The following is a 22,871-nucleotide window of genomic DNA, read 5'->3' as shown; positions in this document are numbered from 1 at the left end:
ATTGCATTGAACGATGTTTGGTTTTAGCTAAAATATTTCAGAGTTTGATTTTTTTCCAAAAAGTCGATATTTTCCACTAGACCCTTCCCTCCATATTATGACCAGCTCTGTTTGTTTCATACTGAGCTATCATGTATGCTATATGAACATCTCTCTTTCTCAGCACTGCTGAAACAGTTGGTTTTTGTCTTTTTGATGGGACACTCCCCCATTCCACTGGTTCGAAGGATAATGAGGTAAGTAGAGGCCTCCACAAATGTATGCTAGATAAAATCCATACATTAAACTCATGCCCTACACCCCAGATCATAAAACAGACATGCCACTTATTGACCTGGCAGGATATTATCTCCAGTTCAGCCCCAACATTGCATCAATTGCGGCTCCCCGACTGACCTACTAAAGGGAAAAGACACCAAAAATGCCCAGAAAGATGTAATGCCCTTAGAGTGTTGTGACAAGAAGATATTCTGTACACTTTGCTCTTTTTACCTAAAGTATCGTGTGTTGCTTGTCCCTCAGAAAGCCCATACTTTTACTTTTCATCTCTCTTGTCAATGGCTTGTGCAAGACCCATCAGCCCAACACTTGCCATTTTAACACTAATCCCCTTTTCCTTTTCATGACTGCCATCTCTGAAAGCAGGCAAGCAGTTTCTTCTGATGCTTATGCATCTTTCTAATCAGCCAACAGAGTGAGCTGTCAGGATCCTTTCCCTAGAGACCAAGCATATCCTTTTCATGATACAGTCAGACTTAGCTGACCTGCAGCACCAGAATTTCAAGTCTGTCTTTGCACCTGGTTCATTTTGGAAGACAGCACACTTCTGCTAGTACTAGCCCCTAGGCCCTCATACACCTAGATTGGTTTTAACATCAGCTCAAGAAACAATTAATATATGGGAAACAGTTCTGTGTACAGCTGTACATCTAGCTTATGGTACTCACTCGTGTATTTCAAGGCAAGTAATGCTAGAGTATGTATATATTCTTTTCACATTGTTAAACTTCAGTGTGCCTCATTCTGACTGAAAAACAATTAGCTACCTCCTCTACAGGCTATGCAGTAATTTGTTTTTTTATTTTCTTTATACCAAAAGTATAAATAATTCTTGCTTCATATAAGGAAAGGTGGAGGGTGGGGTAGGAAGAATCAATGAAAACTGTAAGCAAGAACTTGAAGTCAGTAGAAAGGAAATGAATATACTAGCCCCAATAGCATGCAGCTAAAACATGATTTGCAACATAGTCTGGAAAAATGCAATGCAAGTTAAAATTATTTTTCCACTGTCAGTTATTTTGATTAAAAAAACTTACAAGTTCCTGCACTTCAGTCTTACAAGTTGACTGCACTTCAGTACCATCTGGTTAAATCCTCCTCAGTGTAAACAAGCCCTTCATCTTGAGCTTAATTTCTGCAGTCAGGTGTGCTATGGTTCAATGTGTTTCCAGCAAACATCATATACTTAATTCTCATTACCTTAATATTAATGTATTCAATGTTATATCTTAATGACATCAAGGGCTGAACGTATGTCCATAGGAGTTAAGAACGTTCAGAGTTCAGGCTGAACTCCCTCCTTAATTTACCACCATTACGTCCAGACACTGCTGGAGTTTAAATTCAGTGATTGATCTTTTAGCTTGGACTGCATGTGCTGCAACATAGAGATATATTTGAGTGAGTTAAATAAGGATTACATGGAAGCCTGCTAGTTTTTAGTGATTAAAAAGAATCCCAAATGGAGTTAACCATAATCTAAAGCATTTTTAAGTGGTTGTGCTTTGAGATTATTTATGAGTAGAGCAATCTTTCAGATTTGTGTTTTTTAATTATTCTAATTTTGGTTTTATTTTTAAGAAAAAAATAGCTCATTTTCTGGGGATAAAAACTGAGGTTTGGTGTTTATAAAATCGTTTTCTTTGAATCACTTTTTTTTTAAAAAAAACCTTCTCGGATTCCCTTGAGAGAGGGGAAGAGACAATAAAATCTTTAGTGCTTGCCACATCCTTAGCAAATAATTTTCAGTCCTGAAATGCCCTGGAAATTTTCAGAGGCATATTTTATAAATCCCTATTTTCATAGTCTTGCTTCTGCTAAGTTAACATCATTTTAACATGAAACCAGAAATTTGGGGCAAATTCTTCCCTGTCTTACACTGCATACTGCCCAGTGGTTGGACAGAACTGGACCCTCTTGTTCATGGAGCTATTTTTTCCATGTGGTATGTAGGAATCTTTTAGCATGCTGTTTATTAAGTTGAGAGAGTGTGTGTGTGCGCGCGCACGCATGTGCGCATGCATAAAATACAAGCGCATATATTATGTATAAGTATTATACATATTGTATAGGCACACATTTATATAATGGTCAAACTGTTTATTAACTCTTCATTTATAAGTGGTTTAGAAAAATTAAATGATTAGTACATGTTATAAACATATTATAGACATGAGTAAGTAATTATAGTCTGGTTTATTTTTAAGTATAATTTATATTAGATTAATTCATTGTTGAGCCTGATCAATAAGTATGTGGGGAATTTTTTCTAACATCTTTGTTGTATAGCAGCAGCAAATGGACTATGCAATTTCTTGGGAAGTGATAAATGTTTTTGTGCTGAATGCTGCTTTGAACCAGTGTAAATCCACAGTAACTCAACTGAAGTCAGTGAAGTAACTCTGAATAACACATGTATAAGGGGGAATAAGAGGTGAATTTTTTTCCACTCAGTTATAATTTGAGTTTGGAGATTGAATTAACTTGAAATATTTAAAGTGAAACTGCTAGGCTTTGTCTAAATTCTGGGTAAAACCATGATAAGTCAATTTTCACGTGGTTTCCTTCTAAAACTATAAATGGGACCCACCTCCTCTCCTCCAGAACACTACCTGAACAAGCCAGGACCAATGGTCTGCTTTAATCCATTCCACAGCTGCTAGGCACCCAGATCACTTCATGCTACTGGTTTTGCCATGACAGATTTAAGTGGAGGAAAGTGGTATTCCTTCCAGCCATAGTACATACAAGAGATGGGTGCATTGAGACCTGCCATTACTCGGTATGAAGATTTTACACCCAAGTCCCTGACTTGTCTGCTGTAGTTCTCTTACTTTCCTGTATCTTCTCTACTCCCTTCCCAGGATTTTCTTTTTCATCTCTTTCTCCCAGCATGACCAGATATATAGTAGGTTATTAGTGTGACAAAATAGAGCAACCTGGTACCCTGAGACAAAGGTTCTACCTCTCTCTCCTGTACAATAATATGGTATAGACCCTACGCAGTCACTAATATGCCCTTTTGGTGTTACTACTGTAGCTGGGTGAAAGATTTTGGCTGCAACTCTTTTTCACAGCAACATACACATTCACGTTGACAAAATCATTTTTAAAAAAAGAAAAGGAGTACTTGTGGCATCTTAGAGACTAACAAATTTATTAGAGCATAAGCTTTCGTGAGCTACAGCTCACTTCATCGGATGCATTTGGTGGAAAAATTTTCCACCAAATGCATCCGATGAAGTGAGCTGTAGCTCACGAAAGCTTATGCTCTAATAAATTTGTTAGTCTCTAAGGTGCCACAAGTACTCCTTTTCTTTTTGCGAATACAGACTAACACGGCTGCTACTCTGAAAATCATTTTTGTGAGTTTATGTTGATTTTGGTGAATTTTTTCCATTTAAAAAAAAAAGGAAACATCAGAGTGAAATATTTTGATTTTGGGGTTAGAGTCACAAGGGGAGTTAAGTACCATTCACAAAGTGGTTGTAGCATCACTGCTCCCTATCCCCTAACAACTGAGTGGATAGGATGCTTATCTGTGATATGGGAGCCCTAGGTTCAAATCCTTGCTTCAGAGCAAGGACTTGAACCCAAATCTCCTCTCTTCCATGTGACTGCACTAGCCAGCAAACCATTGAGGTAAGTGGGAAAGCAGGATACCGGGAGGAAGCACAGGCAGGAATGTCTGAGAGGGGAGGGCTCCTGCCTCATACTGGGAATGAGGGGCGATCAACAGGTTATCTCAAGTGCTTATATACAAATGCACAAAGCCTTGGAAACAAGCAGGGAGAACTGGAGGTCCTGGTGATGTCAAGGAATTATGACGTGATTGGAATAACAGAGACTTGGTGGGATAACTCACATGACTGGAGTACAGTCATGGATGGTTATAAACTGTTCAGGAAGGACAGGCAGGGCAGAAAAGGTGGGGGAGTAGCACTGTATGTAAGGGAGCAGTATGACTGCTCAGAGCTCCGGTACGAAACTGTGGAAAAACCTGAGTGTCTCTGGATTAAGTTTAGAAGTGTGTGCAACAAGAGTGATGTCATGGTGGGAGTCTGCTATAGACCACCGGACCAGGGGGATGAGGTGGATGAGGCTTTCTTCCGGCAACTCACGGAAGCTACTAGATCGCATGCCCTGATTCTCATGGGTGACTTTAATTTTCCTGATATCTGCTGGGAGAGCAATACAGCGGTGCATAGACAATCCAGGAAGTTTTTGGAAAGCGTAGGGGACAATTTCCTGGTGCAAGTGCTAGGGGAGCCAACTAGGGGGAGCGCTTTTCTTGACCTGCTGCTCACAAACCGGGTAGAATTAGTGGGGGAAGCAAAAGTGGATGGGAATCTGGGAGGCAGTGACCATGAGTTGGTTGAGTTCAGGATCCTGACGCAGGGAAGAAAGGTAAGCAGCAGGATACGGACCCTGGACTTCAGGAAAGCAGACTTTGACTCCCTCAGGGAACAGATGGCCAGGATCCCCTGGGGGACTAACATGAAAGGGAAGGGAGTCCAGGAGAGCTGGCTGTATTTCAAGGAATCCCTGTTGAGGTTACAGGGACAAACCATCCCGATGAGTCGAAAGAATAGTAAATATGGCAGGCGACCAGCTTGGCTTAATGGTGAAATCCTAGCGGATCTTAAACATAAAAAAGAAGCTTACAAGAAGTGGAAGGTTGGACATATGACCAGGGAAGAGTATAAAAATATTGCTCGGGCATGTAGGAAAGATATCAGGCGGGCCAAATCGCACCTGGAGCTGCAGCTAGCAAGAGATGTCAAGAGTAACAAGAAGGGTTTCTTCAGGTATGTTGGCAACAAGAAGAAAGCCAAGGAAAGTGTGGGCCCCTTACTGAATGAGGGAGGCAAGCTAGTGACAGAGGATGTGGAAAAAGCTAATGTACTCAATGCTTTTTTTGCCTCTGTTTTCACTAACAAGGTCAGCTCCCAGACTGCTGTGCTGGGCAACACAAAATGGGGAAGAGATGGCCAGCCCTCTGTAGAGATAGAGGTGGTTAGGGACTATTTAGAAAAGCTGGACGTGCACAAGTCCATGGGGCCGGACGAATTGCATCCGAGAGTGCTGAAGGAATTGGCGGCTGTGATTGCAGAGCCCTTGGCCATTATCTTTGAAAACTCGTGGCGAACGGGGGAAGTCCCGGATGACTGGAAAAAGGCTAATGTAGTGCCCATCTTTAAAAAAGGGAAGAAGGAGGATCCTGGGAACTACAGGCCGGTCAGCCTCACCTCAGTCCCTGGAAAAATCATGGAGCAGGTCCTCAAAGAATCAATCCTGAAGCACTTAGAGGAGAGGAAAGTGATCAGGAACAGTCAGCATGGATTCACCAAGGGAAGGTCATGCCTGACTAATCTAATCGCCTTTTATGATGAGATTACTGGTTCTGTGGATGAAGGGAAAGCAGTGGATGTATTGTTTCTTGACTTTAGCAAAGCTTTTGACACGGTCTCCCACAGCATTCTTGTCAGCAAGTTAAGGAAGTATGGGCTGGATGAATGCACTATAAGGTGGGTAGAAAGCTGGCTAGATTGTCGGGCTCAACGGGTAGTGATCAATGGCTCCATGTCTAGTTGGCAGCCGGTGTCAAGTGGAGTGCCCCAGGGGTCGGTCCTGGGGCCCGTTTTGTTCAATATCTTCATAAATGATCTGGAGGATGGTGTGGATTGCACTCTCAGCAAATTTGCGGATGATACTAAACTGGGAGGAGTGGTAGATACGCTGGAGGGGAGGGATAGGATACAGAAGGACCTAGACAAATTGGAGGATTGGGCCAAAAGAAATCTAATGAGGTTCAATAAGGATAAGTGCAGGGTCCTGCACTTAGGATGGAAGAATCCAATGCACCGCTACAGACTAGGGACCGAATGGCTCGGCAGCAGTTCTGCGGAAAAGGACCTAGGGGTGACAGTGGACGAGAAGCTGGATATGAGTCAGCAGTGTGCCCTTGTTGCCAAGAAGGCCAATGGCATTTTGGGATGTATAAGTAGGGGCATAGCGAGCAGATCGAGGGACGTGATCGTTCCCCTCTATTCGACACTGGTGAGGCCTCATCTGGAGTACTGTGTCCAGTTTTGGGCCCCACACTACAGGAAGGATGTGGATAAATTGGAAAGAGTACAACGAAGGGCAACGAAAATGATTAGGGGTCTAGAGCACATGACTTATGAGGAGAGGCTGAGGGAGCTGGGATTGTTTAGTCTGCAGAAGAGAAGAATGAGGGGGGATTTGATAGCTGCTTTCAACTACCTGAAAGGGGGTTTCAAAGAGGATGGCTCTAGACTGTTCTCAATGGTAGCAGATGACAGAACGAGGAGTAATGGTCTCAAGTTGCAATGGGGGAGGTTTAGATTGGATATTAGGAAAAACTTTTTCACTAAGAGGGTGGTGAAACACTGGAATGCGTTACCTAGGGAGGTGGTAGAATCTCCTTCCTTAGAGGTTTTTAAGGTCAGGCTTGACAAAGCCCTGGCTGGGATGATTTAACTGGGACTTGGTCCTGCTTTGAGCAGGGGGTTGGACTAGATGACCTTCTGGGGTCCCTTCCAACCCTGATATTCTATGATTCTATGATTCTATGAGGTGTGGGGTCTCTCTTAATCTCTCCTGTTGCAGCTGTTCCACTTTGTATAAATAATTAATTATTCACTGGTGCAGGGACTGGAATCCAGGTGTTCTCCCTCCCAGATGAGTTCCCTAACCACCAAGCTACAGAGTCATTTTCTCACTCCCTCTCTGGCCCAATGAATATATAATTATTTATACAAAGTGGAACACTCCACTCTGCAACAGGAGAGATTGAGAGTGATGTAGACAATGATGAAGAAGCTATGCTGTTCCTGGTCCTCCTCGCTCCCATGCCCAAGTCTGGCTAGAGCATCTTGAATGTACTGCCTCTTTCTGAGAAATACATTGTCATTTGTGTATGAGGTTTTGCTGCTGCTGCTCCATTTCAAAATCCATTTCTTAAAAAGTGTGCCATTCCGGATACAGATAAAACTTTCATTTCCAATTTTAACGGGGTACATTTTCACCCAAAGGCTGGCTATTTTTAATTTTGTGATACACAACCAAGCAAATTTCCTGTGGCTTTGGATTTAATAAGGAATGTTTCCACAGCTCAAACAATAACTAGCTAAATACAAAAACATTTCCAGTCACCTATGCCATAAAATATATTGTTGTCTACTGATCATGCCCCGCAACATTTATGTCTTCAAAATTTTGCTATTGCAAATTACTATTCATTGTGACTTTCTGCTTTCCCCCCATTTCTTAGATCGAATTGCACAGAATATCATTAAGTCCCATTTGGAGACGTGTCAATATACAATGGATGAACTACACCAGCTAGCATGGCAAACCCACACGTATGAAGAAATTAAAGTATACCAGAGCAAGGTACAATACCCTAACACTACTTCTCTTGCTTCCCCTTCTCCTTGCGATTTATAGTGATTCAGTGCAGTATATTTGGCAAGGACTTGTTGATCAATACCCAGTTAAGCTTTAAACCTTTGGGGTGGAAAATAGCAGTTTGATATTTGAAAAACTTGGCAACTGAAAATGTGAGAATGGCATTTTAAAATAGAAATAACAGCTTACTAGTGTGTATGCTAGTAGCATAATGTCAGGGAAAGAAAATGGTGATAAAATCAGCCTCTCATACTAATTATTTGTTTCCATGGGCCTGATCTTTTCCCAAAACTCCAGTTGATTTTGGATTGGACTCCATACGTTAAAAGAGTTTTCAAAACAGAAGATAGATTTGTTTAACATATTTATGACGACTGTTAAAACTGTCCCCATTTTCATGTGGAAAAATGAGTGTTTTTTACTGCAAAGAAAGTAAATCTCCATCACCTGTTGACAGTAGATAATGCAGAGTTTAACATACTCTGTAAAGTCTGGTAATACTGTTGAAAAGTGGCTGTAAAAATGACTTCATTTGGTTGTATATTTATTCTCCCCCTATGATTCCCATATCAAATTCATTCAGAATATTTCTCCCACTGCAGCTCTTCAAATTCAGCCGAGGCAGGGGAAATCAAGCTGAGTTCTTCTGCTTTTTTCATTTTCACCAATAATTATGATTCAGCATCAGAATTTGCAGACTGCAACCCAATACCAGGCAGCCAGAGGACTAAGGTCCAGAGCGAGGCATGAACCAACAATGCTGATGCATTTTTAAGCCTATGCTTGTTATTGAGAGAGGAAATCTTTAGGGAATATCCTTCTGCGATAAATCTGTTTTGCTGCAGTCTGCCACACTTGGCCTTGGTTTAAATCCACCTGTGGTTCCTGATCTGGTAGGCGATCTCAGAATTTTCCTATCAGAGCGGGACCCTCTAGATGAGTTTACCCCAAACACCTGGGTGGTAGAAGACCTCTCTCATAATGTTTGATTAGGGTACTTCCCCCCCTGGATTTGGAAGCCCCCCCAATTCAACTTCCCCCTTCACCTGAGAAATCGAAGAGATTTGAACAGGGGCCTGTCATCTCTGCGGTGTGTGCTCTAAACAGTTTGCTATAGGATATTCTTATGTAGGGCTTCTTCAGTCTCTCCTGCTGAAGCTGTTCCACTGTGGATAAACAATTTAAAAAGTCATTAGAGCAGGGGGACTGGATCCTGGGTCTCCCACATCATTACTCTAACTAGCAGGCTACAGAGTCACTCTAGTGCTTTTGCGCTTTCTCCTCACCCCACCATGATTCCTTCATTATACATCCAAGCTTTGAAAGGGGAGACTGAGAATCCCAAACAGAGAGAGGCTCCTATCTCCAAGAGAGAGGCAGGGCTTAGCACACATCCCTTGGCTAGGCACCTCCCATTGGCTAGGTGCCTAACTCACCCTGTTCATTATATAGGAAGTCTAACTGCTGAACTCGGTCTTTGTGAATCCCAGGGATTTTTTACACCTCTGAAAGATAGGTGTGGCAACGTTCAACATCATCACTCCTGTTACTTTTTTTAATCTAGCCCATATATATATATATATATATATATATATATATAAAAAACACAAAAAACTATGTTTAAACATTACAAAGGTTTCCAAGTCAAGCACTCAAAAGTTGGGAAATGCCAGCTTTAAGCCTGTGCAATCTTAATTCACCTCCCTTCCTTGTATGTCTGAATTATGTTACAGTCTTTAACTACATGCTCAAATACTATTTTTTTCCACAGGAGCTTGACAAATCCAGTGCACAGAATGACAGTGCTCCCTTAATGAGCAGCTATTCAATATTTTCTTTTCTCCTCCTTGTTCAATATGCAGCCCTACATCTTGTTTATGGCACTCTAGCCAAACCTTGCTCTGAAAAGAGAACTATTAACTTCTTCATGACCTTTTCTATAGTTCTCATCACTATAGTTTCAGAGGGCTTCACATATATTAATGAATTTATTTTCAGATGAGAGGGTGTTATCCCCATTTTATAGATGGGGAACTGAGGCACACAGAGAGAGAGTCAAAAGTACCAGATTTCATGCCCTTCCTCCAAAGCATGGAGGCACTAGAGCTTTTCAAAAAAAAAAATGTACATGAGCAAAACAATGTATTTGTCATTAGCCTTGTTCTTGTAAAACGCTGACATGATTTGGCTGAATTTTTCCAAAAAATCTTCAGCCAGAGGCAGACACCCAGCATGGAAAATTTCAGCCCAAACAGTTAAAGTTTGGCAAAGTTATAAGCAACTGCAAATAGGGTCTTATAATGAGGCCACCTTGATTGTAAGTGGAGTTACAAGCTCTGTCTATTATAAAATCTAAATTACACACTTTGTGTGACACGGCATTGTGTTGTTTTGCCTCTGAACGTTCTGTTTGCTTACTGCTTTGTTTTTTATTGCATATTTCCTTTGGAAGACAAGAGAAGCATTGTGGCAGCAGTGTGCCATCCAGATCACTCATGCTATTCAGTACGTAGTGGAGTTTGCAAAGCGGATAACGGGCTTCATGGAGCTCTGTCAAAATGATCAAATTCTACTCCTTAAATCAGGTGAGTGGTTTAGTCAGTCATTCTCTCTTCAAATAACCTTACTTCTCCCCATCACAACCTTCCCTCCCTACACACGTAAACCCTACATGATCTTCTGCGTTAATAACATTCATGTCTTCAGATCCCATTCCCTCTAAAGTCAATTGTGTTTTTCATTTACAGAAAAACTTACTGTTAATTGCAGAAGCCACAATCCCCAGTTTGACATGCAATGTAAGATATTACTGAGTTGAGCTGATTGAATCACCAAATTGCTCCCTCTAAAACCACCACTTGATTTTAGTTAATCAAATCCATGCTCACTGGGCCCTGCCTCTCTGGTCAGCTCTAATCATTTTAATGATGCTACAGCAATACCTATAATCTTATGTCAGTACTTAGTAGGAGAAATCCCTGCTAGTAATAATTAATACTGGAGTGAGCGTGGTTGGATTGTGGCAGCATGCATAGACACTGTTGTGTGTGTGTGCGCATTGCGGTGTGTGTGGGGGGGTAGTTTTTCTGTCATGTCACACAGCAATTCCTGCCCTTCTTTTAGAATAATCATTTTAAGATGCACTCTGATGACATTTAGTTGTTAGGAATTGTGAGCTTGCAATAACTCCATGTCACTCAGTAGGACAGAATGGTATTATCAAACAAGCTGCTTCTGGTTATTAACTGCATTACCCTGTACTATCCCGGTCCCCAGATCTGGCAGAGGCTGGGATGTAGCATGAGGCAGTTTCTTTAAGCTAGAGAAGTGCCTTGTGTCATTCAACAGCGAACTCTCAGGCAGTTCTGAAAGAGGTAGTGTGATCCAATCCTTGCTCAGAAGGATGTGGCTGTAATATGGGACCAAGATGCTGGAGTCAGGTGCAAACTGCAGAAAAATAAGAGGACCAACAGGAATACAGAAAATTCCCTGGAAAAAAAGGATCTTAGCATGAGAGTAATTAATAATATCCTTATTAACATTCCAGCTTCTGCATTAAACAACCTTATTCATTTGACTGGTAAAGCAAAAGAAACAGTAACGCTTCAAAAAAAGATTCAGTGACATTTGGACATAAAATGTATTGTAAGAGAACCCTAATTAGCTACAGAGTGTATAAACTGCTAAGGTTTTACTGCCCCTCATGCTGCTAATATTGAACAGAGCTAGCCAGAATTCTGGGATTTTTCCCATAGTTTCCTACAAAAATCCCCCTTTGAATTATTCCTGTGAGGAAATTCTGGTTTCTCTGTGGTAAAGTTCAAAAATGTGACAAAGTGTTATTTCCTTACATTCCACACCCTCTGACTATTTCCCCTCGTTTTCCATTATGAGAAAGGGGGAGAAGCCTACGTTTCACACTTTCTTACAATTTTCCAACTGAAAACATCATGGAAACTGTGTGGAAAAGTGTGTATAGGAGGAAACGCTTTTTACATTTAAGAGTAGACCTTCCACTTTTAAGCTAATTTACTGTCAGAAAACACTTTGTTACAGTTTTCAAATTAGCAAACATTGGAAAACTATCAGAAAGTATGGAAACCCCCATAATTTTTAAATGGAAAAACTTCAAAAAATCCAGAAAAAAGTCCTAATTTTTTTCTTTTCATAGAAAAATTTGGGATGCTTTTTCAAAAACTTTCATGTAAAATTTTTTTAATGAAACCCTTTAAAAAACAACTTTTAATCAGAAAATGTTTGACCAGCTCTACTACTGAAATTAGGGATGGCCTGATAATATGCACTGCCCCTAGAAAAAGTGGAGCCCTAAACGAAGGGAAATGGGACTGGATCATGAATTGCTTCCTTCTTTGGTTAGTGCCAGAGGCAGAGATTGGAGGATGAGTTGTCTCCTACTCTGATCCCATCAACAAATGTGTAGGTTGTGGTGTGGTGTTTGGGTGGGATTCACAAGGGGGACATAGATGCTGCAACACTCCATATTGCAGCACCTAACTTTATGGTAGAGCTGGATAAATAATGGATTTTTCAGTTCATTGACATTTCTGAACAATCCAAAAAGAAAAACTGAAAATCAAAAAATTGTGAAAAATATCAGTGTATCGAAAAATTCTATTTCAGGTCAAACAAAACAAAATCTGAAAATAGATTTTTTTTTCTAGCACTTGTGAAGGGCTCGATAGTGGTGGTGGAAGAAACCACTATTACAACTTTTAGCCCAGTTCTTAGAGTACTCATCTTGGATGGGAAGCCCTCCGTTCAACTCCACTTCTTCCTGATATGAAGAAGGGATTTTTAACTGGGGTGTCCTACATTATAGCCCAGCCACTGGGCTATGATATATTATGGGGCAGGGCTCTCTAAATCTCTCCTGTTGAAGTTGATCAACTTTTTACAAATAATTAAATATGAACTGGCATAGCAGGAATGGAGCCTGGGGTTCAAAGTGGAATACCTTCAACAAGAGAGACTGAGAGAGGCCTGTTCCACAATATCCCATAGCCCTGGGGTGAAGGCATTTTTTCTGGGAGATGAGAAACCCAAGTTCAAATCCCTGCTCCACACTAGGTAGAGATGAAAATTGAACCTGGGTCTCCAATGTGCTGGGGAAGGGCTAAAGGTCATAAGGAGGGGGCACAATATCCTCTTCCTGCTGTTTTGTGTGAGTTTCAACATGCTCTGAGCACGTCTACCAGATTGAGCCCCCAAATAAGAGGGGGGAATACCTATTTTTAATCCCACCTCGGGTTTAGGCGTGAGTTAGATACCACGCTGCTGTGCAGTGTCAAGATTTAGGCAGGTGTGCACGTGCCCCACTGCTGACATTTAGGCACCTTGGGAACTTCAGTAGTGGAAACTTAGGCACCTAGGCCCAGATCTACAGAGATATTTAGGCTCCTAACTTCTATTGAAATCATTGGAAGTTAGAAACATAAATACCTCTGTGGATCTTGGCTTTAGGGATTTAGGCACTTACAGGGTTAGGGGGCTGCTGAGCACGCCAGTGACTAAGAATGCCAGTGACACGTAATATTGGATTTAGGTGCTTAAGCCCCCCTGTAAATCCCCACAATTTGTGCACAAGGTTGTTTCTGTTCATTAGTATTTTGCTAAGAAACTTTTTTGAAATTTAATACATTCTGCTTTCAAAAGTGCCTTGAAACATCCCAGTAATGAAGTATGTGTAGTTTTCATACTCTTTCCTTGTCCAACAGGCTGCTTGGAAGTGGTTTTGGTGAGAATGTGTCGTGCCTTCAACCCACTCAACAACACTGTTCTGTTTGAAGGAAAGTATGGAGGAATGCAAATGTTCAAAGCTTTGGGTAGGTTTGCCTTTTTATTTTCAGCCATTACAATGAGCCAAATTCAGGAGTGAGTGGGAGACTTATCTTTCTAAATATAACCACCTTCCCAACAAAAAGTCATTAGCAGCTTTTGAATCCTTTACCTTTAGCACTGAAGAACTGGGAACTGCCATTTAAGCTCACAAAGTAACTCCAATAGCTGCTAGCAGTAGGAGGCTGTTTTCCTCTAATAGAAAAGGAGCAATGGGAGGTTTGCAAGATACACTTTGGCAGTGTGCCACGTAAGGACTGAGTAAAATATGACTGAAGATTTCAGAATTTGGCCTGTAGTGATCCCAGCCTCATTTGTGGTTGACATTTGCACTGGTGTAATATCAGCGTGATATCAGCCAAAAGAATGGTTTCAATATTGAAACCTGTGTGGAAGGAAGGTGAATGTTCCAGAACAGGTAAGTGGATGAAGTCTATTTTGGCCTCTTGGCAGAGGTAGATGGATGGATGGATGGATCCCACAAAGGTCATGATGGGGCACCAATGGGTTATCCAGAATACTGTGAACCTTGAGAAAGATTCAGGCAAAACTCAGGTTCGTTCTGCTTTGTTTGGTAGAGCAACTGTTTAATTCCTCATGACTATATGTAACATGCATGAAGACTGTTACCTTGCTTGTAGTGTTACCTTATAAATGATGTCAGTGTTTTAGTTGTGAGAATAATTAACCTGTTAATCATTCAGCAATCAGAACCAAAGCCAATTAAGGTTTCAATATTGGTAGTAATTAATAAATATTTAGCTCATTGCTTACATATACATCATATATAAACATTCTGTGTATGTTTAGCTGATTTTCTTTGTCCCATAGCATGTTTTCCCCCGAACTTCTAAGAAGGCTATCTTATATTGTTATTGATAGGATGTTGTAGGAGATCACTGTTCTGTATTAGTCAGATTCCTTTTGTAGATGTCACTTTGGTTTCAAAAACAAGATTTTCTTTCATAAAGAGAAAGAAAATTCTTGGCTAACATTTCTGTATGACATTGCAAAAGACATTTTTTTTCTTGATTTTTTTTCTTTGGAGTTTTCAGAGACAGAGTGTTTCACACTTTTTACTGGGATTCATTGAAAGTTTTAGTGATATGCAGCTGCTACTTTTTAAATAGCCTCACTTTCCAGTAGTCAATGAAAGCATTCACCTAACCAAAACACTTGCTCACTCACTTGCACTCTCTCTCTCTCTCTCTTTCACTCAGATGCACGTGCACACACACACACACACACACACACACACACATGCTCCTGACATCAAAACAAGCAGCTTTTCAAGGCAAATTAAAGAGCTGATAAATTTCTAGCATTCACTTTGTTCTCTGTGATCTGTAGGTTCTGATGATCTGGTGAATGAAGCATTTGACTTTGCAAAGAATTTATGTTCCTTACAGCTGACTGAGGAAGAGATTGCATTGTTTTCGTCTGCTGTTCTGATATCACCAGGTAGTTATCTCCAAGTATTTTGATGAATCCTCTTTTTTACTGCATCCTTGTTCATATTTTTTTGCCTGCATAAACAGCTGTTGTTCCTACTTAAACTGGCACATTAAATAATTGAAGAATTGCCTGGATTATTCTCTAAAGTTTTCTTGAATACATTATACTGACAGCAGTTAACCTGCTGGAAATAGGTTCAGAACAAAATATGGCTACACCAGCCTAAAGAGCCACAGGTAGGCAGATTTACGACCTGCCTGTTATCCAAAACAGTCTGACCAGCTGTTCAGAACCTGAATTAAATTATAGAAAAATAACTGGCTGGATCTAAGCCAAGTATTTTCTCTTCAACATTCAACAGCACTGTCATAAGATGAAGGAAGAAAAATAGGAACACTAGAAAGAGAGAGGGGGCCAGATTGTGTGTGATATACATACTGATTACACATGGGGCAGAACAGCATTTCCCTACCTCTGAGAGATATTGTGCCTCAGGGAGCCATATTCCTTCTTGAATTTCAGGAAGCACAGGGCCTCGGCTCCTTCCTTCCCACTCTGAGGCAGCAGGCACTCTCATGGTTAGCATTAGGCAGCATGATCTGCCTTTGGTAGAGTATAGGGACGGCACTGTGATGGGCTTCTCCTGTGGGATGGGAGCAAGCAGGGCAAGGGCCTTCCCCATACTGCCCACCTGTACAAGGGCCAGTCAGAAATACATTTGTCATGGGAATATGCTCATTTGCACAAAATACCCATAGTCACACATATGTGTTTGAAAACACACTGGCTGCATGAATGTTCATGGAAAAGCAGAAAAACCAGGGTTTGGACCATGGGTGATTGGATCAGATCACAAGCTGAATCTAGTGGACATGTTCACAATTCAGTGTGGGATTTTTTAAAAGCACCTTAGGGAAAAGTACTTTCCCACGGAAAGTTAATGGGTATTGTGCACCTACCTCCTTCAAGCCTATATATCGCTCCTACACACACACACACACACACTTCACCCAGTTCTGCTCCTGGCCTCCTCTAGGTTTCTCTGCCCTTTGTCATATCTGTGGAGGAGATTAATTTAGATAAAATTAGACCAGCATAGATGGTGTCAACATGCTTGATATCTTCATATTAACATGTGCTGCAAGGATTCTGGTCCTTGTTATTTCTACATGAGATTTTGTGTTCTGTAACAGTTTGCTCAGTGTTGGAAGGGATGATCCACTGAGTACTTGCTGCAGGTTAGTATCATTAGCTTCGTAGGTAGAGTCACCAGATACAAAGCCGCTTTTCTAGGATGTTTTCTTGGCTGGAAAGTTCCTCAGCCACAGGAGAAAGAACAGCAGCAGTGCTGTGGGCAGAATCATACTTCTCCAAGCAAGCTTTGTTTTATATTACAAAACCTTCACAATGTGCAGAGGTGGAATCCCTGTGTTTCTGTATTTAAATCTTCATTGAGAGTTGTGTTCCAATTTGATGTCTTAAAAAAGTGACTCGGAAATATAGGATCTGATCCAAGGCACATTTAAATCAATGGGAAACTTTCCATTCACTTCAGTCGGCTTTGGCTCAGGCTAGTACAGCACATCCGTAGAAAAGGTGTGACAAGTGCAGTAGTTGAATGTGTTTTGGAGCTAGAGCAACTTCAGTGAAATCAAATTTCTACCCAATGTTATGCCTCAGACAATACAGGAAGGAAGAGCAAATTACTGCTTCAGCCAGCCAGCAAGATCTGGCAACAAAATGCCAATAATTCTAAGATTACGGCACCTTCATAGGCCTGATCCAAACCCCACTGAAGTAATGGACAGATTCCCATTAACTTTCGTTGGTTTTGATGCAGCCTTTTATGCTTAGCTGCAGGGAGATGGTACATGGATATCAAAATACTGATTAATCCCTGCGGTCCTCTAAATACCCCACCATTTGGAAAGTACCAAATGTTTTTACTTGGTACTAGTATTTGCTGTTGACTGAGCTTGCTCATTTCTACTTTTTCTAAACCATTTGTGGATGTATTTAGTGCTCAAAAAAAGTGAGTGACTCAGCCCTGACTTTGAGACAATTGAACTACAGGCAAGTGTTCTGAAATTAGCTTTGCTAATACATTCAGTCCTGCTATACAACAGTCCTGCTACAGTACTCAAGTGCTATGCCTCTCTGGAACAGAAATGGTTGGGTATAGCAAGCTGTTTGGGAGTTGTGTCCTATAGATAAACACGAGCAACTACCAAACTCATATTCACTGTGCTCCAACTCGGAATTTCAGTCTGCTCTTCAGAGACACAAGAGTAGTTACTGTAATATCCCACAGTTCTACCTTTCATCTCCTGAATTGATCTTTCCTACACACAGACATGAAACCTGTCAGAAAGACGCTTGTAATTGATTTCTTTTCTCGCCCACATCACAAAGAAATGAATGTCAAAGCGAATGCTATGTGCCACTTCTTTCTGCAGTGTGTGTGTGTTTGTATATGGGAAAGGGGTGATATGACAGACAGATGGGTTGAAACACCATGTATGACTATGACAAACACTTTCTTTTTCATGAACTTAACAACTGTTATGCTTTGTGCCAAACAGCCCTAATGTGTAGCATTAAGCACCAAAACGTAATTCACAAACACTGTGTACCAACAATGCTGGTTCATTTTTAAACCCATGCTTGTTACTGAGAGAAAAAATCCTTAGGGAATATCCCTCTGTGATAAATCTAGTCTGCCACACTGGGCCTTGGTTTAAATCCACTAGAGTGCATGTTTTTATGACAGCATAAAATTTAGCACTTCATATATGAAGTCTGAATATTACTGTATGCTCACTTAGGCAGGTGTTATGTAAGCTCTTAGCTAATCTTGTTACTGCTGCTACTGCTATTACCGAATTCAGTTGCTTACCTTATGTGAACAAGATTCTTTATCTTTCTAACAAGGTTCCTTTCTCTGAGCATCTGTTCAGTGTCTGGAGACCTCAGCTCTGTCTCTTTTCAGCAAAGGCTCAAACTAGTGTGTTCCAAACAGCAATATTTTCATGCTACACCCTTTTTATGCACTTCTCTTCACACAGGGCATGACAAAATGATAGTATCCTGTTAATTATATGTTGAAACATCACTATTATCTGGCCTGTATGATAAATTTATATTAATGGTTAGTTTACAATAATCCTATGTAATCAGTGCCATTACTTCACTTCTGTCTCTGATTAACGAAATAAGCATCTGAATGAGGGAAGGGCTCTTCTGCACCTCCTGGCTCTTCCTGTAAAATTCATCTTCTGCACTAAGATAGATTTTTCATTTCCTGTTTGAAAGCCAAAAACTATTTCTAAGATCCAATCTGAATAGACAGAGAAAGGGAGAGAGAGATTTGCAGCATGATAGCAAAAAAAAGTTTACTGGTACAGTAAATGCATTGTATTAATGGACTCAGAATTGAATCAAGATCTGCTGCACCACTTGCCATATGGTTGTTTCAGGAAGCCATGAGTTGGGAGAATATAGATCCTTATCTTTCTCTGAAATCAGGGGGAGTTTTGCCTTTGACTTCAGTACAAGTAAGATAGATTGCAAGCAGCTATTTCTGTAAATGTATTCTCCCAGATAATTTAGAATTTATTTTATCTGGTGCCATTTAAAAAGGAGTCAGAGTAGCAGCCGTGTTAGTCTGTATTCGCAAAAAGAAAAGGAGTACTTGTGGCACCTTAGAGACTAACAAATTTATTAGAGCATAAGCTTTCGTGAGCTACAGCTCACTTCATCGGATGCATTTGGTGGAAAAAACAGAGGAGAGATTTATATACACACACACAGAGAACATGAAACAATGGGTTTATCATACACACTGTAAGGAGAGTGATCACTTAAGATAAGCCATCACCCACAGCAGGGGGGGGAAAGGAGGAAAACCTTCCATGGTGACAAGCAGGTAGGCTAATTCCAGCAGTTAACAAGAATATCAGAGGAACAGTGGGGGGTGGGGTGGGGGGGAGAAATACCATGGGGAAATAGTTTTACTTTGTGTAATGACTCATCCATTCCCAGTCTCTATTCAAGCCTAAGTTAATTGTATCCAGTTTGCAAATTAATTCCAATTCAGCAGTCTCTCGTTGGAGTCTGTTTTTGAAGCTTTTTTGTTGAAGTATAGCCACTCTTAGGTCTGTGATCGAGTGACCAGAGAGATTGAAGTGTTCTCCAACTGGTTTTTGAATGTTATAATTCTTGACGTCTGATTTGTGTCCATTCATTCTTTTATGTAGAGACTGTCCAGTTTGGCCAATGTACATGGCAGAGGGGCATTGCTGGCACATGATGGCATATATCACATTGGTAGATGCGCAGGTGAACGAGCCTCTGATAGTGTGGCTGATGTGATTAGGCCCTATGATGGTATCCCCTGAATAGATATGTGGACAGAGTTGGCAACGGGCTTTGTTGCAAGGATAGGTTCCTGGGTTAGTGGTTCTGTTGTGTGGTGTGTGGTTGCTGGTGAGTATTTGCTTCAGATTGGGGGGCTGTCTGTAAGCAAGGACTGGTCTATCTCCCAAGATCTGAGAGAGCGATGGCTCGTCCTTCAGGATAGGTTGTAGATCCTTGATGATGCGTTGGAGAGGTTTTAGTTGGGGGCTGAAGGTGATGGCTAGTGGCGTTCTGTTGTTTTCTTTGTTGGGCCTGTCCTGTAGTAGGTGACTTCTGGGTACTCTTCTGGCTCTGTCAATCTGTTTCTTCACTTCAGCAGGTGGGTATTGTAGTTGTAGGAATGCATGATAGAGATCTTGTAGGTGTTTGTCTCTGTCTGAGGGGTTGGAGCAAATGCGGTTATATCGTAGCGCTTGGCTGTAGACAATGGATCGAGTGGTATGATCTGGATGAAAGCTAGAGGCATGTAGGTAGGAATAGCGGTCAGTAGGTTTCCGATATAGGGTGGTGTTTATGTGACCATCGCTTATTAGCACCGTAGTGTCCAGGAAGTGGATCTCTTGTGTGGACTGGTCCAGGCTGAGGTTGATGGTGGGATGGAAATTGTTGAAATCATGGTGGAATTCCTCAAGAGCTTCTTTTCCATGGGTCCAGATGATGAAGATGTCATCAATGTAGCGCAAGTAGAGTAGGGGCATTAGGGGACGAGAGCTGAGGAAGCGTTGTTCTAAGTCAGCCATAAAAATGTTGGCATACTGTGGGGCCATGCGGGTACCCATCGCAGTGCCGCTGATTTGAAGGTATACATTGTCACCAAATGTGAAATAGTTATGGGTCAGGACAAAGTCACAAAGTTCTGCCACCAGGTTAGCCGTGACAGTATCGGGGATACTGTTCCTGACGGCTTGTAGTCCATCTTTGTGTGGAATGTTGGTGTAGAGGGCTTCTACATCCATAGTGGCTAGGATGGTGTTTTTAGGAAGATCACCAATGGACTGTAGTTTCCTCAGGAAATCGGTGGTGTCTCGAAGATAGCTGGGAGTGCTGGTAACGAAGGGCCTGAGGAGGGAGTCTACATAGCCAGACAATCCTGCTGTCAGGGTGCCAATGCCTGAGATGATGGGGCGTCCAGGATTTCCAGGTTTATGGATCTTGGGTAGCAGATAGAATACCCCAGGTCGGGGCTCCAGGGGTGTGTCTGTGCGGATTTGTTCTTGTGCTTTTTCAGGGAGTTTCTTGAGCAAATGCTGTAGTTTCTTTTGGTAACTCTCAGTGGGATCAGAGGGTAATGGCTTGTAGAAAGTGGTGTTGGAGAGCTGCCTAGTAGCCTCTTGTTCATACTCCGACCTATTCATGATGACGACAGCACCTCCTTTGTCAGCCTTTTTGATTATGATGTCAGAGTTGTTTCTGAGGCTGTGGATGGCACTGTGTTCTGCATGGCTGAGGTTATGGGGTAAGCGATGCTGCTTTTCCACAATTTCAGCTCGTGCACGTCGGCGGAAGCAGTCTATGTAGAAATCCAGGCTGCTGTTTCGACCTTCAGGAGGAGTCCACCCAGAATCCTTCTTTTTGTAGTGTTGGCAGGAAGGTCTCTGTGGGTTAATATGTTGGTCAGAGGTGTGTTGGAAACATTACCCTCTGATCCCACTGAGAGTTACCAAAAGAAACTACAGCATTTGCTCAAGAAACTCCCTGAAAAAGCACAAGAACAAATCCGCACAGACACACCCCTGGAGCCCCGACCTGGGGTATTCTATCTGCTACCCAAGATCCATAAACCTGGAAATCCTGGACGCCCCATCATCTCAGGCATTGGCACCCTGACAGCAGGATTGTCTGACTATGTAGACTCCCTCCTCAGGCCCTTCGTTACCAGCACTCCCAGCTATCTTCGAGACACCACCGATTTCCTGAGGAAACTACAGTCCATTGGTGATCTTCCTAAAAACACCATCCTAGCCACTATGGATGTAGAAGCCCTCTACACCAACATTCCACACAAAGATGGACTACAAGCCGTCAGGAACAGTATCCCCGATACTGTCACGGCTAACCTGGTGGCAGAACTTTGTGACTTTGTCCTGACCCATAACTATTTCACATTTGGTGACAATGTATACCTTCAAATCAGCGGCACTGCGATGGGTACCCGCATGGCCCCACAGTATGCCAACATTTTTATGGCTGACTTAGAACAACGCTTCCTCAGCTCTCGTCCCCTAATGCCCCTACTCTACTTGCGCTACATTGATGACATCTTCATCATCTGGACCCATGGAAAAGAAGCTCTTGAGGAATTCCACCATGATTTCAACAATTTCCATCCCACCATCAACCTCAGCCTGGACCAGTCCACACAAGAGATCCACTTCCTGGACACTACGGTGCTAATAAGCGATGGTCACATAAACACCACCCTATATCGGAAACCTACTGACCGCTATTCCTACCTACATGCCTCTAGCTTTCATCCAGATCATACCACTCGATCCATTGTCTACAGCCAAGCGCTACGATATAACCGCATTTGCTCCAACCCCTCAGACAGAGACAAACACCTACAAGATCTCTATCATGCATTCCTACAACTACAATACCCACCTGCTGAAGTGAAGAAACAGATTGACAGAGCCAGAAGAGTACCCAGAAGTCACCTACTACAGGACAGGCCCAACAAAGAAAACAACAGAACGCCACTAGCCATCACCTTCAGCCCCCAACTAAAACCTCTCCAACGCATCATCAAGGATCTACAACCTATCCTGAAGGACGAGCCATCGCTCTCTCAGATCTTGGGAGATAGACCAGTCCTTGCTTACAGACAGCCCCCCAATCTGAAGCAAATACTCACCAGCAACCACACACCACACAACAGAACCACTAACCCAGGAACCTATCCTTGCAACAAAGCCCGTTGCCAACTCTGTCCACATATCTATTCAGGGGATACCATCATAGGGCCTAATCACATCAGCCACACTATCAGAGGCTCGTTCACCTGCGCATCTACCAATGTGATATATGCCATCATGTGCCAGCAATGCCCCTCTGCCATGTACATTGGCCAAACTGGACAGTCTCTACGTAAAAGAATGAATGGACACAAATCAGACGTCAAGAATTATAACATTCAAAAACCAGTTGGAGAACACTTCAATCTCTCTGGTCACTCGATCACAGACCTAAGAGTGGCTATACTTCAACAAAAAAGCTTCAAAAACAGACTCCAACGAGAGACTGCTGAATTGGAATTAATTTGCAAACTGGATACAATTAACTTAGGCTTGAATAGAGACTGGGAATGGATGAGTCATTACACAAAGTAAAACTATTTCCCCATGGTATTTCTCCCCCCCACCCCACCCCCCACTGTTCCTCTGATATTCTTGTTAACTGCTGGAATTAGCCTACCTGCTTGTCACCATGGA

At 41.9% G+C, this 22,871-nt stretch overlaps 1 protein-coding gene across 1 annotated transcript in view; it reads left to right on the top strand.

The window, feature by feature from the left end:
- The window catches only part of RORB (RAR related orphan receptor B), a 218,322-nt gene that overhangs the window by 182,938 nt on the left and 12,513 nt on the right, over positions 1–22,871 (top strand). Inside the window, exons 5-8 of the mRNA XM_038403352.2 lie at positions 7,577–7,698; positions 10,166–10,298; positions 13,449–13,556; positions 14,920–15,030. Of these exons, the coding sequence (XP_038259280.1) occupies positions 7,577–7,698; positions 10,166–10,298; positions 13,449–13,556; positions 14,920–15,030 (474 nt within the window). The remainder of the gene's footprint in view (positions 1–7,576; positions 7,699–10,165; positions 10,299–13,448; positions 13,557–14,919; positions 15,031–22,871) is intronic.

Source organism: Dermochelys coriacea, chromosome 5 (genome assembly GCF_009764565.3).
Source record: "Dermochelys coriacea isolate rDerCor1 chromosome 5, rDerCor1.pri.v4, whole genome shotgun sequence".
NCBI lineage: Eukaryota > Metazoa > Chordata > Testudines > Dermochelyidae > Dermochelys > Dermochelys coriacea.
This window is presented reverse-complemented; position numbering and strand designations above follow the sequence as displayed.